Source organism: Anser anser (genome assembly GCF_964211835.1).
Source record: "Anser anser genome assembly, chromosome: 11".
Lineage (NCBI taxonomy): Eukaryota > Metazoa > Chordata > Aves > Anseriformes > Anatidae > Anser > Anser anser.
Window position 1 is genome coordinate 14,708,317 of NC_139732.1, and position 15,461 is coordinate 14,723,777.

Consider the following 15,461-nt stretch of genomic DNA (forward strand, 5'->3'; position numbering starts at 1 on the left):
TAAGACAGAAATACAATCAGTTTGGATACAAGCTGCTCACCCTAGAGCCTTTGGAGTACAGAAGACAGGAGCAGATGAAGTGTTAAAACATTCATCACCCCCAGGCTTGTCTACACCTCAGGTTCTTGAGGGTATCTAGTTTATCCAGACAGCTCATCTCTCTTCTTACATTGCCATTACTAATGCTGCCAGTTTCCAAATCGGAGTTATAATAAGGTGATATCTGTTCTTTATGTAAGAATTAAAGTCATTTATAATGAATCCAAAAACTGCACAAAAATACTTTAAATGTAAATATAAACACGAGCGGGTAGTGCAACATCAAACATCAAAAAACAGACTCATTCCAGATTTTTTTCACTTTTTAGTACTTTATTTAAAAAAAAAAAAAAGTGACTGCCTACAGTTTTTGATTGACAATATAAATTTCAAATTTTATATTCTCAAATGTTTACTTGCAAACACAAGAGCTTGACTAAAACATGGAAAAGAACAGTTAAAAGAGGGCCAAGAGCAAAGAAGGTTTTCCTTTGGAATGACAGGCAAAGTGGCGCAGAAAAAGAGGAACTGGGTACCTGGTCCCTAGGAGTTTCCCAGCCTTCACCTGTCATTTTTTGCTGGGACTGGTCCCTAACTTTTAAGGCTGCTTTATCGCAGAACTCCAGAACAAGGGACTACATTTTTGAACTGAGTCTGAAAGAGTAATTCTTGTAATTTATGGCTTGAACTTTTGAAACCATATGATTGTAGCAGTTAGCAAGAACAGAACGAGCCCTACTAAATATTCCAAGTCACTGAGACTTCAACAGAAAGAAGGATTTACTGTGACAGAACAAACACAAAGCCTGAGAAAAAGTGTACTTTATAGGACATGCTGTACATGGGAAAAAAAAAATAAAAGAGGAAGCACTGGAGTGCATCACAATGTCATCGGCAAAGTATATAACCCTAGGTTGTAATTGCACTGTTGTATATTTTGTTCCCGTGGATAAATAGTACTAAAGGTACTAAAGAGCAGCAGGGTAAGTGTAATGTAACAGCTTCTGTGAAGTAACCGATACTGGAAAAGTGCACACATTCGGGGGCCTCTCTTGTTGGAATTTACTGACAAGTGTTGGTTTGAAACGCTTAAAGATGATAAATTTTGTCTTTTTGGTATGATCTGTACTGATCCTATATGGAAAGACTTCCGTGACAGAAGTACACGGACACAGCTGACTCCGGCTTTTCCTGTCAGAATACATTTTCTTTTCAGTTGAGGAGCGGAGGGCGCCTCTCCTCAGCCTCCGGCCGGACGAGGCAGACCCCCCGTGCCCATCGGAGCGCTTTCGCCTGCGGGCTTCGGCGCCAGCACGCCGGGACGTGCAGGGACGACTCCAGCCCACACCCGGGCCCGCCGAGGCCTCCCCTCACCCCCGCCCCGCCACCGCCTCCACGGGCCGCCTCCCGCCGCCCGGCCGCGCCTGCGCATCGCGGTAGCGGGCCGCCATGGCGCAGCCGGGCCGGGCCAGCCTGAAGGAGCAGCGATACGACCGGCAGCTCAGGTAGCGCCGCGCCCGCACGGCCTCCGCGGGGCTCGGCCTCGGCCCTGCCTCGCCCCGCTTCTCGCAGCGGCCTGCAGCCGCTCCGGCGGCCCCGTTAGAGCGGCCGCGGCCCCTCGGCAGGCGAGGGGCGGCCGTCGGGGATGTGCCCGCGGAGGGCAGCGGGCTGAGGCGGGGCTCGGGGTTCGAGACGGGTGGCTGTCCCGCCGCCGTGCTGCCGAGGGAGCCTTCGTCCCGGCCCCGGGGAGCAGGCAGAGAGGAAGCGAGTGGGCTGGGGAAAGGGCGGCTGGGGCTGGAACCAGCCCCGTCCTGGGGCGTGGCGAGCCTGGGTGGGTGTAATTCCCTTTGCCTTGCACGCGTCTGGAAATCTCATAGAGGTTTTAATGCCTTCATCTCTGTCTTCAGGAAGTCTTCTGCATGTGAAGAGAGTAAAATCCCAGCCCCTGTGAGGTCGGGGGGGTTGCGAGTCAGGACACAGGAGCCTCGGTTTCAGCCTGAGGATTATTGATGTTTTAAGTGCATTGCCTAACCAAGCAACTCCTCCAGGCTGTTCGCCAAGCTGCCTGTACATTTCTGTGCCTTGCACCTTCTCAGATCATAGCATTACCTCATTTATAGTGAAACTTACAAAAAAAGCATTCATTAAATACATCATTTATTGTGAAACTTAGGAAAAAGCGTTCAGTTTTAGTTTTTTTCTCCCAAGGACAAACTTTGCTTAAGGAGTGTTTTGACCCATCCTGTTTTTTAAAAGCTAAGTATGTTGCAATAGGAAAAGGTGTGCACATTTGTCTGGTGCAGAGTGTAAGGACAGAGAAAATGAATCAGCAATAAATTACATTTGTTCTTTAGACACTTTGAGGTCTGTCACAGTAAGTTTTCTGAAAGAAAGTTTATTTTACTTAATGCTAGTTGGCCCTTCTCAACGGCAAATGGAAAATAGTATGCTAGCCTCTGCTTGTGATCGTTCAATTCTTTTTTCTTTTTTATATAAACACTTTACTATGGAAAATTAAACACAGAGTGCTTCTGTTTTTTATCCCAATATAGATTGTGGGGTGATCATGGACAAGAAGCTTTAGAGTCTGCCCATGTTTGTGTGATAAATGCAACGGCCACAGGAACTGAAATACTCAAAAACTTGGTGCTACCAGGTAAGTAAATGTCAGTTCTATATTTGTGTTGTAGTATAGCTGATAATAAGTTCATAATGCCTAGTTATTCACAGTATTTTTTTTTTCCTCCAAGGTATTGGTTCATTTACGATTGTGGATGGAAATCGGGTCTCTGGAGAAGATGTTGGAAATAAGTAGGTTTGTTACTGGCTTCTTAAACAAATTGAGAACTAGCAGAATTCCATAAGTAGTTTCGTCTCCATGCTTTTAAAGTTACATAAAATTCTTCATAATGCTAAACCTCTATATTTTGCTCCAAGTCTTCTTTTTCTTTGATGTTTGTGATGTATACAGCATATGTGATCAGCAGTTTGATGTTAGCTGAGTTTTACTTTTTTTTCTTTAGCTGCTGTTATTGTACCTTACAGATCTATTTGCTTCATATGTCCAGTTTATAAAGGCAGTGGTCTGCTCAGTATAACTTGTTTGCTGTCCTTGAGACATGAGTAAGATTTGCTTGCATTTCAGCATGGTTAAAGTTATTTTCCTTAGTGGCATAACAGTTGTGGTGACAAAATGTTATTTTTTATTAGTTTACCGTTGTGAAACTATGACTGATATTTCCTTAGCTTCCATAGCTTTGAACGGTGTGCAGCTTGGGATAGGATAAGAAACTTATTACAGATTAACAAATTACTTTTGATCTGTAATAATCTTAGATAACTTTCTCTTACAGTTTGGGTACATACCCCAAAATATCTGTCTACTTGCCGGGTTAAATGTGGGGTAAGGATATTCTGTTACACGAAGAAATGAGTACTAATGGCTCTTTAATGAGCCCAGTGAAAATGAATCTGTAGTATGATCCTGGCTTCTAGAGGAGTTTGGCTTGTCTTATTTTTCAGATTGGTGGCTTAGGCAGTGAAATTTTTCCTTAACAAACTGATCATGAGGAGAATATAACAAAGCAGGGAGGAGGAAAGCAGATTTAAAGGGGAAGTTTGTTTTTTTTAAATATGAGAGTCAACAACATAGTCTGCACTACGGAAGGTAGCTTCATGTTGTTTTTTTCAAAATAAAATGTTTTTTTTTCTTTTCAGTTTTTTTCTACAAAAAAGCCATATTGGTCAGGTAAGGATATAATAAATGTCATTTTAGGTATATTGAAAGAATGAATGTATTGAGTAAGTACTCAAACGTAGTGTTGTAATTAATGCCCAAAACATATGTATAGGTTAAAATCCCTATATTCTTTAATTAAGAGATTAATGTTCCATTCATCGTAAGTGAGAAGAAAAGCTCAGTTCTGTAAAGACTGAATGAAAAAAATGACAGGATCTGGTTAAGAATATCGTCGGAAGTGTAAAGTGGAAGAGAATAGCAGTTGTTGGAGTAAGGCTCAGAACAGAGGGGTGAAGGAGCAGGGGGCAAGGAGGAATCACAGGGACAGAAGAATACAAAAAGCACGAGTAACTCCTAAAAGTTCTCGAATGAACCTGGAAATTAATAAATAGCCATCACATAACTTTTGTTTTGAAAGCATTACTAAAAATAGTCTTAAACAATTGTCTGCTGTTATGGGATTTATTTTTTCTTTTGCAAACAGGGCATGGAATATCTTAGCTTATGAAGAAGTCTGTTTACCATTTAGCATATGTAGTACTGATATACAATATAAACTGAGTTTCAAGAAGTTAAATAACAGCTTTATTGTTCCAAAACAGAGTCGCGCCCAGAGCGCCACTGAGCTTTTGCAGGAATTGAATAACGATGTTTCTGGAAACTTTGTGGAAGAGGTCTGTCTTAAAGTATTTTATAGATTTTTTTTTTCCTTTACTTTACATTGTGAAGACTGTGAAATGATAACCACGTGTTGTGTTTGTAGCAATGCAGTGTAAATAGCTTCATGATAAAATGACTTTTGAAGAAGAAGATCTTAATTTATTTGATAAAAGTCAATTTTAAGCATTATTTTGTAATTTCATTATAATACTGTAGCTTTCACTGAACATTTTACATTCAGTGTTGAAAAGACTTTGTTATCAGAAATTTTTGTCATGTTTCCTGAAATACTTTTCTCTACTGTTCAGAGTCCAGAAAAACTTCTAGACAATGACCCTTCCTTTTTCAATCGGTTTAACTTAGTGGTTGCAACACAACTACCAGAAAGGTAAAGAGTCACTTCAAATTGTTTCTTTTGTCTTCATTCAGTGGTAAAAGCAGGTGTCAACTGCAGGTATGTTCCTGCAGGAAAAAACAGGCAAAACAAAACTCTTCCATTGTGAAGGAGAGTTATAATAAATGACTGTATTTTTCAATTGACCTTTCTATATGTTGATGTGTAGTTGCAAATCTCGTTCAGATCCATGACTGACTTTTAGGTGCTTTCTCCTGTTTGTGTCAAGTACTCTTACGTAGTGGAAATTGTTTCTGCTCCAAAGTTGCTATAACAGTTATTCCTATTATGTAAAACCTAACAGATAGCAGGGTCTGTGATACCTTTGGATTTTTGCAAATGTATTTTATCATTTACATTTTGTTGTTTATCATATCATTCGCTCTGTTTTACCTACGTAATAATAATGCATAGGTAAACTTCAATAAGACCTGATGTTCTTGAATTAAAAAAAACATCTGTGTTAAAAAAACCTGTGGTCTCTCATGCTGCCTTCCAATAAAAAGTACAACTGAAAAATGACAGTTCTCATAGCATCAAAATGCTTGGGGGAGAAGAGCATGCTTCTGTTACTGTAGACAAGCTTCCTCCACAGGGGAAAGAGGTTGCTGGATAGATGAATTGTTTTATCTTGCTTTTGCAAGGAAGTAGCTGTTCATACTTAACTCATTCCCTTCCCACCCCCTGCCTGCTTACATAAAAGCAATAGGAATTAAGAACCAACTTGTTTCTTAGTAAAGCGATCTTTGCATGCACGCATTTGGGAATTAAGAGCATTTCTTAAGTGCTATTTAAAAACCTCTGATTTGAATTGCCTCTACCAGAAGTTACGTTTGTCTCTGTGCAATAAACATATCTAACTTGTTTTCTTCTTTCACATCTCACTGAAAAATTTTCTACTTAATTAACATTCAGAGTATTGGGACAACAGAGTTAAATACAAGAAAGACAATGGATAAACATATGACCAGTCTATGTTAAATTAATGTGTAAAATTACTCTCCGTCAGAAGTTTGATCATATGTGCTTAAAATCATAATAATGATAGTGGAATACTTTCGTAGAAAACTTCTTATACAAATAACTTGTACAAGAGTTAACTTTGCGGCTATTGTTCTCTTATATATCTGAAAAAAAAAAAAACCCACGTTTTTCCTTACAGTACGTTGCTACGTTTAGCTGAACTTCTCTGGAATTCTAATGTTCCTCTGCTGGTCTGTAGGACGTATGGACTGGTTGGTTACATGAGAGTCATCATCAAAGAACATCCAGGTTAGATTTATGTTTTTTTTTGAGATCAAGATTTTTCTAAAAAGTGTAAAGCTTCTAAATGTAATGTCACTTATTTCAACTTTATTTTGTGAGGTATTTAGTATCTTCTAAGTCTTCTACGGTTTGCAGTTCCTCACCAGCATTCTTTGAAAAATGCATAGAAACTATGGACTGCAACAGATAGTATTGGAGGTTTTCTTCTGACATTAAACTTAGCCTACATGAAACACTTTGAGAATCTAACAGTGAAACAAGCAGGTGATGCACTATGTTTTGTATATAGCTGTGTTTTGAGGGCTGGGCATAAAACTGAAATGCATCGTGTAACTTCTTTTGCAGTTGTTGAGTCTCATCCTGACAATGCATTGGAAGATCTGAGACTGGACAAGCCATTTCCAGAACTGAGCGAACACATTCAGTCTTATGACTTGGATCATATGGACAAAAAGGTTGGTATGTGGTTTACAGTATGGTCTCTAAGACAGGTGCAGACACAAAACGGATTCTATGAAAACGCCTCTTTGCAGATGACTTTTTTGGCGATTCATCTCATCTGAGCAGAGGCAACAGGAGAATCAGTCACGAGGTACTGCTTTTGGCCCAGATATTACAGTCTGTATTTCAATCTTAAGCAAGGGGAAGGTCTTAAGAATACTGAAAGACAATTTGTCTTTAGATTGATTTCTCCTCTGCCCCCCTCCTCCCCTTCTTATGATCAATTACTGCTTTACTGCTGCAGAGCTTTGCGTTGTGGATATTTGTACATGATGTTAAGTTCTGCTTCAGAAAAATATGGGAGAACTTGGCTCATCTACACTTGTCTTAAAGTAGAGGAATAACAATTTGTTTTTTAGAATTTAGAGGATGTTATTTCAGAATCAAAATCCAGAACATGTCCAGTGTTGCAAAGTAGTAGAAAGGATGTTACAAGTTTATAATGAAAATAAGTTCTTAATTCGTTTCCTGTTTTTATCTCTTCTAAACTTGACAACAATTTCTCTCCTTTTCAATTACAGGACCATAGCCACACTCCATGGATTGTGATTGTAGCCAAGTATCTAACAAAATGGTTCAACGAGGTATGTTGCAAAACACGATAAGTAATCAGTTTGTTGTTATTACTACTATTACAGAGTTGTCTTTTCTAAACCAGATTATTAGTTTGGCAATATGTACAAAACAAAACAAGATGGAAGCATAAAAATATTACTAAGTGAAATACAAATGAATGTATGTGAACCTTAACAGACTCCTAAAGTTTAGCAGTATGAACACCATGAGTTTAGTAGATATTTTTAAGACAAGCTCTTTTTGTGTTTTTAAATTTAGAAAAGTGATCAGTTGCCTAAGAGTTACAAAGAAAAAGAAGCCTTCAGACAACTGATTCGGCAAGGTAATACCTCCTATGAGTCTTTTTTTTTTTTTTTATACTGGCAGAAATATATAAGGCAATATTTGAAAAATAATCAGAATTTCTCTCAGGGTTAAGTTAAAAAAAATCTGCTGACATATACAGTGTGATTCTTCTGCTACATGATAACTTCATACAGATGGATCTTAAGAACCCTAATTTGCTTGTAAATGCATCTTGACGGTGTTCTGTACTGTTCACTGTTTAAGATACAGTATGTTTTCATTTGAATGGGAGGAGAGGCATTGAGAAAATTCTGTTGAAAATGCTAATTATCAACATTGAAAATGTGATAAAGAGGGAAGTGAGTGGCTTTTGATGTTGACTTACTAACTGGAAGTATTTAGTTGGTCAGTTGGCCCACCAAATTGTTGGTAGTTGTTGCAGTCCTAAATGACTAGTCAAGAGAGAGATCATGTAGGCTACTGAATATAGTGTAGTCTGTGAACAGACTTCATTTATTCAGATTTTTAAATTTAATACCTCTTGCGGCTGCTAAAATTGAGACTTTTTTGAGATCTAGAAATATATTGTCTTAAATGGTTGTATAATTAAAACATTATAGTTTTGGAATATTATCATTTAAAGATGACCTGTGTGCAAGCTGCTTCTAAGAGTGGTTCTGTCATTTTCATCCCTAGTTTATGTTAGGGAACTGATCTGCTTGAAAAGTAGTGATTAGCTTTGGTGAAGTTTTTAGTGGAGTCCTTTTCCTGATTGGAATTGCTGTATGAGTTCAAAAGCATAATGGGGCACCTTAGCATAAGTGGCTCACACGCACACACACACATAGAAAGATTGGGTGTGGGAAGGAGAGTTAAATTGCTTTTTAGTTTTATCAGTATATTTGGGTGATAATCCATTTTTTGTTGATGTGTCATTATGCCACAGATAGATCCAAAACCAATCTGTTCTGTTGGTAAGACCTAAATGATGAGACGTAATTCAGGGAATTGTGGTGTGTGTGTTTTTGTTTTTTTTTTCCTTCAATAAGGTATCTTGAAGAATGAAAATGGGATCCCAGAAGATGAGGAAAACTTTGAAGAAGCTATAAAAAATGTGAACTCAGCATTAAGTACTACAAAGGTAAACATTTATATGATATGCTTAAAGAAATTTCAAACACCTTATTTTGTTAGAATTTTTTAGGATGAATTCTGTTGCAACATCAATATTTAGGTAAAATGGCATTGGTACAACCTGAAAATTGAAATTAAGTGCAATAAAATAGACCTAGACTAGGTGGCACTGTAGCTTATGAAAACTCCTAATTTTGCTTGTTCATGCAAGGAAGCTCCGCTTCCTTCATGATGACTTTAATTTAAGGATAGAATGAGTCAGCAACTAGAGTTCATTAGCAGTGTATTGCTGTCTTAAACTTTTACACTTTAATTTGTGGAGGAAAATCCAGTAGGTGGCCTGGTATAATTACACAAAATTAGTAGTCATGAGTGTGGATGATGTCCGATTTAAATACATTGCTAGGAGGAAGAGAGTGCTTGAAGTTATGCTATATTGAAGCTGCTCACTACAGCATTTATTGTGTATAGAAATTGGGCTGCAAAAGACTTCTGACTCAGGAAATCCAGTACTTTCCTCTTGGAGAAGTTATATGATATTCCTTTTGTAAACTTATCAAGCCTAAAAATATTAGAAGTGAGGTTTTCATTGTTGACTGTATCTAATCCTGCAGTAGTAACTCATGGTTTAAAATTTACCTTAATCTGTCATCCATGATAAGCTGCAAAAGCTACGTGGAGTCAAATCACATTCTGTCAATCTTCATAGGTTACATTCCATTTTTATTTCAACTCTGCTGATACTTGTTTGGACATTCAAGCCTACCAAGAAGGCAGCAGGTAAAATTTTGTGCTGGCATCTGAGCTACTGTAGTCCACTTTCCAGGATATTACTGATTTATTTCGATTTGTGCCAGACTCCGAACTGCAGCAGTTACGGAGTCACTCTCACTTTTGCAGCCTCCTCTTCACTTTCTAATTCTTTTTGGCTGCTCTGCCTCTCCTAGGTAGGATGGGCAGCTGCAACTGTTAATACCTTGTGCTGACAGTGCGACCACTCTTTGTTTTTAAACTCTTCCACGTAGAAGATATAAATATAGAAAAATTGTTTGTAATGATCTTGATCAGAAGAAGTAGGTGTCTTGTTCTCATGCAGTGATTTTTTTGAATGCGTCTGAGGAGCACTGACTGCCAGAGGTTCAAGCAATATGTTAGTACAAAACTCTGAGATCACTTGGGTTGGATCTACAGTGTACTGATGTAATTCAAGAAGTTAAGTCAAGTAAATGGGGTATAAACCCAATTTATTTTTTTCATAGATTCCAAGATGTATTGAAGCAATTTTTAATGATGATTGCTGCACAGATCTCACAGAGCAGGTAATGAGTAATTAAAGGTAAGAGTTAATTTGTAGGAAAAGCATTACAAATACCATGGTGTACATAACTTTGTTGTTCATTTGCAGTCACCCTCCTTCTGGGTTTTGGTTCGAGCTCTGAAGGAATTTGTGGCAAATGAGGGGCAAGGAAGCTTACCTGTCCGGGGTACTATTCCTGATATGATAGCAGACTCCAATAAATTTATCAGGTTGCAAAATGTGTAAGTATCCATTGTTTCTATAAAAGCAACTAATGATACTAAAGGTTGATGATTTCAGACCTGTGTTCAAAAAAAAAAAAGGGGGGATGAAGAGCTGCAGGGGAAGCCCTGCAGACTGGGCCTACCTGCTCCTGTCTGTAGCAAATGTTATCTGCTGTATGGAACCAGGGCCCGACTCTTTCATATGTGCCAGTTTCCTGATGCTAGGTAGTAACAGATCACTTTTCTTCATTTCAAATCTAATAAAGATGTTCCTACAGACAGTGGATCCCATAGTCTAGCTACTGCAGTTCGGAACATTTGCTTAAAGTAGATCACTGATTAAACACAGCCTCTTTTTTTCCTCAATATGATTGTCAGCCTGGTTACAGAAATTCTAATTTCCTAGATAACTGTTTCCTAGATAATTAATTCTAAATATGTAATTCTGATAAATCTCACTTGAAGGCATCACTCAGTAGATAAGCAAGGGCAATGACTTGGTGATTGAATATTAACTATAAATACTAAGCAGCATCAGCATGGATCAAGATTTTAGGAAGGCCATCTTTGAAGGCATGTATCCTCACCATAAACTTAAGATTCCTGTGCATCATGGATATTACGTAAATTATTGGGCCAAGAAGACTTTATTACATTGTACTGTATCTTCAGAAACTCTTAAAATACTTCATGCCCAATAAAGGATGCATAGCTGCTGTTCTCATACTTTACTTAATTTTCTTCCAACTGTTTGTAATAGTGTTTTTTTTATACGAACTGGTTTCTAGAATATTTATGCATGTAGCTTGTAAGCCATTTATTTAGTGAACAGCTCAGTCCTGCTGAGTAGTCATACAGGAATATAAGTGCGTTCATGATCTTCAGATAGCTTGCTTTCATTCATGGTGCATGTATCTTATAATATAAAACAGGAGGAAATGGTCTTCACAGAGAAGTCTAAGATGATAATTCTATGCTGTAATTAAGAATATTTTATTATTGACAGGTACCGTGAAAAGGCAAAGAAGGATATTGCTGCTGTGGGTAACCATGCTGCTAAATTGTTACAGTCCCTAGGCAAGGTAATTACAAATGTAGGCCGCTTCTGACAGGGCAGAAATACTTTTTCCTGACATTCTGTAAAGAAGTAAGTCAAGAGATGGATATGAAAAGAGAGCTTAATTATCTCATTCCCTTAAGTTCTAATGAGATTTAATATTTGTGGTCTGTTTTATTTATCACTTTTGATTTGGTCATATAAAATAAAAGCAAAATATGTAAAGAGCTATATTATTTACAATTTTAAGATAGCCCTTTTTACAAGAACGAGTAGTTAATATCACAATGAATGTATTAGTACACCTGAAAACATGAATTGTCTGCCCATTGTATTGTACTGGAACCAGTGTATTTTCTGTTTTAGGCACCTGAGTCAATTTCAGAGAGAGAATTGAAATTACTTTGTGAGTATGCTTGGATTCTATTGCAGTGTTTTGCAGATGATGAAATATTAAACAAACAAACAAAAAACTTACGAATGATAATGTAGCTATTAATTGTTAGCTCAGTAGTTGAACTTTTCAGCCATGCGCTTAGCCGTTGCATTCATCATCCTAAGCGTAGAGAACACGCTCAGCATTTTTCAAAAGTGAGTCTGTAAAGGTTGGCTTTAGAAAAAGATGGAATATTTTTTTCAGGTCCAAACAACAGGTAGTAGATAGCCTCTACTCTCTGTAATTATTGCCTAGCCTCTACTTCCTGTAATTATTACCTAATCACTGTTGTACATTCTGCGATGCAGACTTCAGAGTGTAGGTTCTGTACACTTCTTGTAGTCTGAAAAGGTAAAACAATGATTCAGGGAATAGTACTGCTTATGGCAGTTAGGTTATGTGTTATGGATATATTCATGTGTCTATGGAGCAGCCTGAGTAATTCTCACAACTGGAAAGCTTTCCTGTAAGCACATGGCCAAGAATATGCTGTATTTACATATCACTTGCTGGAATTTTTAAGCATCTCTTACAAGTTACTAATTTGTTTTGAGTGCCAGGTTGTAGGTGCACATTGGGTTGGTTCATTGCCGTGATAGTGGAGGAGAACCTTTATTTGCTCATGGCTGTAGTTAAAATATTAAATGAGAATACGTGAGATAGCGGTAGATATGGTGGAAGATAGAGAATCTGTGTTCATTTACAGCAGAAGCTGATGGCTGTAATTGATGAATTGCTGTAAAAGAGATGCACGCGCTGTGAGCTGTTACACGTAGCTGTTAGATAACACAACAGTTATGCTTAGAATGTGGAAGCAAATAAGCACAAAGTATTTCTGCAAATATATAGACCTAAATGTAGTCTAATAGATGTTATCACTGAGCTACAAGAAGAAACAGATTCAAGACAAACTCATCATTGTATTGTTTAACAATGTTTTACAGATCAGAGATAAGATTTATAGATTTAGTAATTGATGATGCGTTCAAGTCAGTAATGCTCGTCTTTCTGCATTTTCTGCTTAGGCAGCAACGCAGCTTTTCTTCGAGTAGTGAGATGTAGATCTCTGTCTGAAGAGTATGGTTTAAACACTTTTAACAAGGATGAAATAAGTAAGTACTCCTTTATGGCGTGTACTTTAACTGTGTTTTCAACTTGAATGGTTTTGTGATCAGAAAGAATTGCATGTTAAATATACACACGTGCAGTTTTATAATTTGGCATCAGTTAGAATTATGTTTTTGTTAACTGTAGGATGTTGATTTCATTTTGATTTTTGAAAGTTCAAAAATGAAGTTACAGAGTAATGCATATTTAATTTTTTCCATTTTTTTTGGTAGCACATACATAAAATATTGTCTTTCTTTAAACTTCTCTTTTTTGTACCCCTGTTATTTCTGACAGAACTGGAAAGGTGTTTTCACCTGACCAAAGATTTGATAATAATTATCTTGGCCTCTCTCAGTTTAGGTTTTCTGTATGTGAATAAAGGGAAAACTAGTTACTTAACACTTTTTTTTTTGAACCTGCATAAATTAAAAAAAAAAAAAAAAAAGCTGGAATTACTTTTTATCATCACAATTTGTTTAAATGAAGCTCATACAAGTTCTCTACATGTTTTGGACAAAATGTATACGCATTTATAAATGAAATATATATAGTTTGTATATGTATACATTTGGGAATATTGATAACTTCGGTAAAAGCTCCTTGAATTAGCTGATAGTACCTTTTGAGACTTAGGTAGTTAATTTTTAGGAAGACTACTAAACTGTCTTAAGGGATTTAAGACCTGTTTTATAATTAGTCATAATTAAATGTATGAAGCATGCATTTCAAAGCCCAAAATTACAGCTAACGAATATCCCATTTAACATAGCAGCTGTCAGAGTTGAAACGTGAGTATCTTCACTGAACAGAAATTATATCAAACATATAAAACAGTTTTGTCATGCACTCTGGAATCAAAATCAACTATCTGGTAGGTCAGTCATTTACATTCTCGGTGGCAAACTTTCTTAACAACAGAAAAAAATCTAAGGATTTTACAGTTTAAGTACACGGGGAAATACTTGATTTCAAGTAATACAAACACTTTATTTTTCCCTTTAATCTGTACCTGCTAACCACTTCTTCTCTATTTTCAGTTTCCAATATGGATAACCCAGACAGTGAAGTAGTGCTGTACTTGATGCTACGGGCTGTTGATAGATTTTATAAGCAGCATGGTAGATATCCAGGTATGTTAATATCAGTTGTCATCATAAGAGGTATGAAAATTCAATAGTTATTACAATACTAGTTACAAACTCCATATATAACATTTGTTGTGTTTTTGTTTACTTATTAATGCAACTTCAACAATGCAAAAATTAAAAAGATTATTTGGGGGGAGATTTAGATTGATACCACTGAAACGCGTTGCATGGATTATGAGTTAATTCAACTATGCTGCAATTCGTCATTATCATGAGTAGGATCAACAGAATTATTAAATATTATCTATTGCTATTAGTCTAATATATTAATCTGCTTAGAATTTTTTTTTTCAGAAGAAAAATAGTTAATTTTGAATGTGGTGTTAAAGCTACATGATGAAACAGTTTGATTTATTTTCCAGGTGTCTACAATTATCAGGTAGAAGATGATATTGGAAAACTGAAATCATGCCTTACAAGTTTCTTACAAGAACATGGATTGTCTGTAGTGGTGAAAGATGACTATGTTCATGAATTGTAAGTAAAATATCATAAGAGTCACTTTGTAAAACTGACCTGGAAATACTAACTGTTACTTTGCTGTCTAGTTGTCGCTATGGAGCTGCTGAGCCACATGCTATTGCTGCCTTCATGGGAGGTAAGAATGCTATTGTATTTCCATAACTAACAAAGCAACTTGCAGTTGTACCTGCTTGAGTCAGAATCTTGCTGTTTTAATGACTTGGTATTGTCAGAGCAAAGACTGTAATTGTAGACTGTTGTCTAAGACGTAACAAAATTCTCCAGTTGTGGCTCCTAGCAAGGGTTTAAAGTCAGTAAAAGAAACCAAGTAAACTTAAATAATCCCAGTAGATTGTGTTTAAAAAAAAAAAAGTTTGAAAGAGGCTTATATAGAAGAACACCTATAGTAATTTTAAAAGGGAATATTTACAATAATATTGAATGTATTACATTATTTTAAAAGAAAATGTGTACCATGTTAATTTTAGGTTAACTAATGGTTAAATATAATTCATCTTGACCTTTTACATTTTAATTGTGTGTAGATATGTGCACAGAGAAATTATATATAGTAAAGTGTATCTAAAGCTAGATTTGAGGCTTTTGAAGTAACAGCTTTCAGAGCCTCTTCTATATTTGGAAGTATTGAAAGACTTTGTTTTTTTTTTTTACTAGGAGTTGCAGCGAGCACTTCCCTAGCAATCCCAGTGTGTACAGTTCTAGATAAAGAACATGCTTTTTACTGGATTTAAAGTATCACTTGCTAACTATATTACCTTATTTTATAGGAGCTGCTGCTCAGGAGGTCATTAAAGTCATTACAGGACAATTCGTAATTTTTAATAACACCTACATTTACAGTGGAATGTCACAGACTTCAGCAACTTTCCAGCTGTAGAATAACCATCTCGCATTTGTTGCCACCAGGCTGTGCTGCTGTGTTCTGTAAATACTGTGGTGGTTTGCCACTGACTGGACTGTTCTGTATTACCTGCAAAATTAAAGTTCTTTTGTTTGTAATGATTTTATCTGTTTTTTTTGTATGTTTGTTTGTTTCCCCCACTAAGGATGAATAAAATCATTCCCAATTCACCTTTTTTTAAAATCTAGAACTTTCTGCTTCCTTCGTAAGA

The 15,461-nt window shown here is 36.7% G+C and overlaps 1 protein-coding gene across 1 annotated transcript; it reads left to right on the top strand.

The window, feature by feature from the left end:
- Positions 1–1,389: 1,389 nt before the first annotated feature.
- On the top strand, positions 1,390–15,351 carry NAE1 (NEDD8 activating enzyme E1 subunit 1). The gene is made up of 20 exons (XM_083794717.1): positions 1,390–1,544; positions 2,592–2,695; positions 2,790–2,850; positions 3,757–3,787; positions 4,381–4,452; positions 4,747–4,826; positions 5,995–6,104; positions 6,444–6,553; positions 7,121–7,183; positions 7,434–7,497; positions 8,510–8,601; positions 9,854–9,913; positions 10,000–10,133; positions 11,122–11,197; positions 11,539–11,578; positions 12,634–12,720; positions 13,756–13,848; positions 14,229–14,343; positions 14,415–14,464; positions 15,117–15,351. The coding sequence occupies exons 1-20, from the start codon at positions 1,489–1,491 to the stop codon at positions 15,224–15,226; spliced, it is 1,608 nt and encodes a 535-aa protein (XP_083650843.1). The 5' UTR covers positions 1,390–1,488; the 3' UTR covers positions 15,227–15,351.
- The last annotated feature ends 110 nt before the right edge of the window (positions 15,352–15,461 follow it).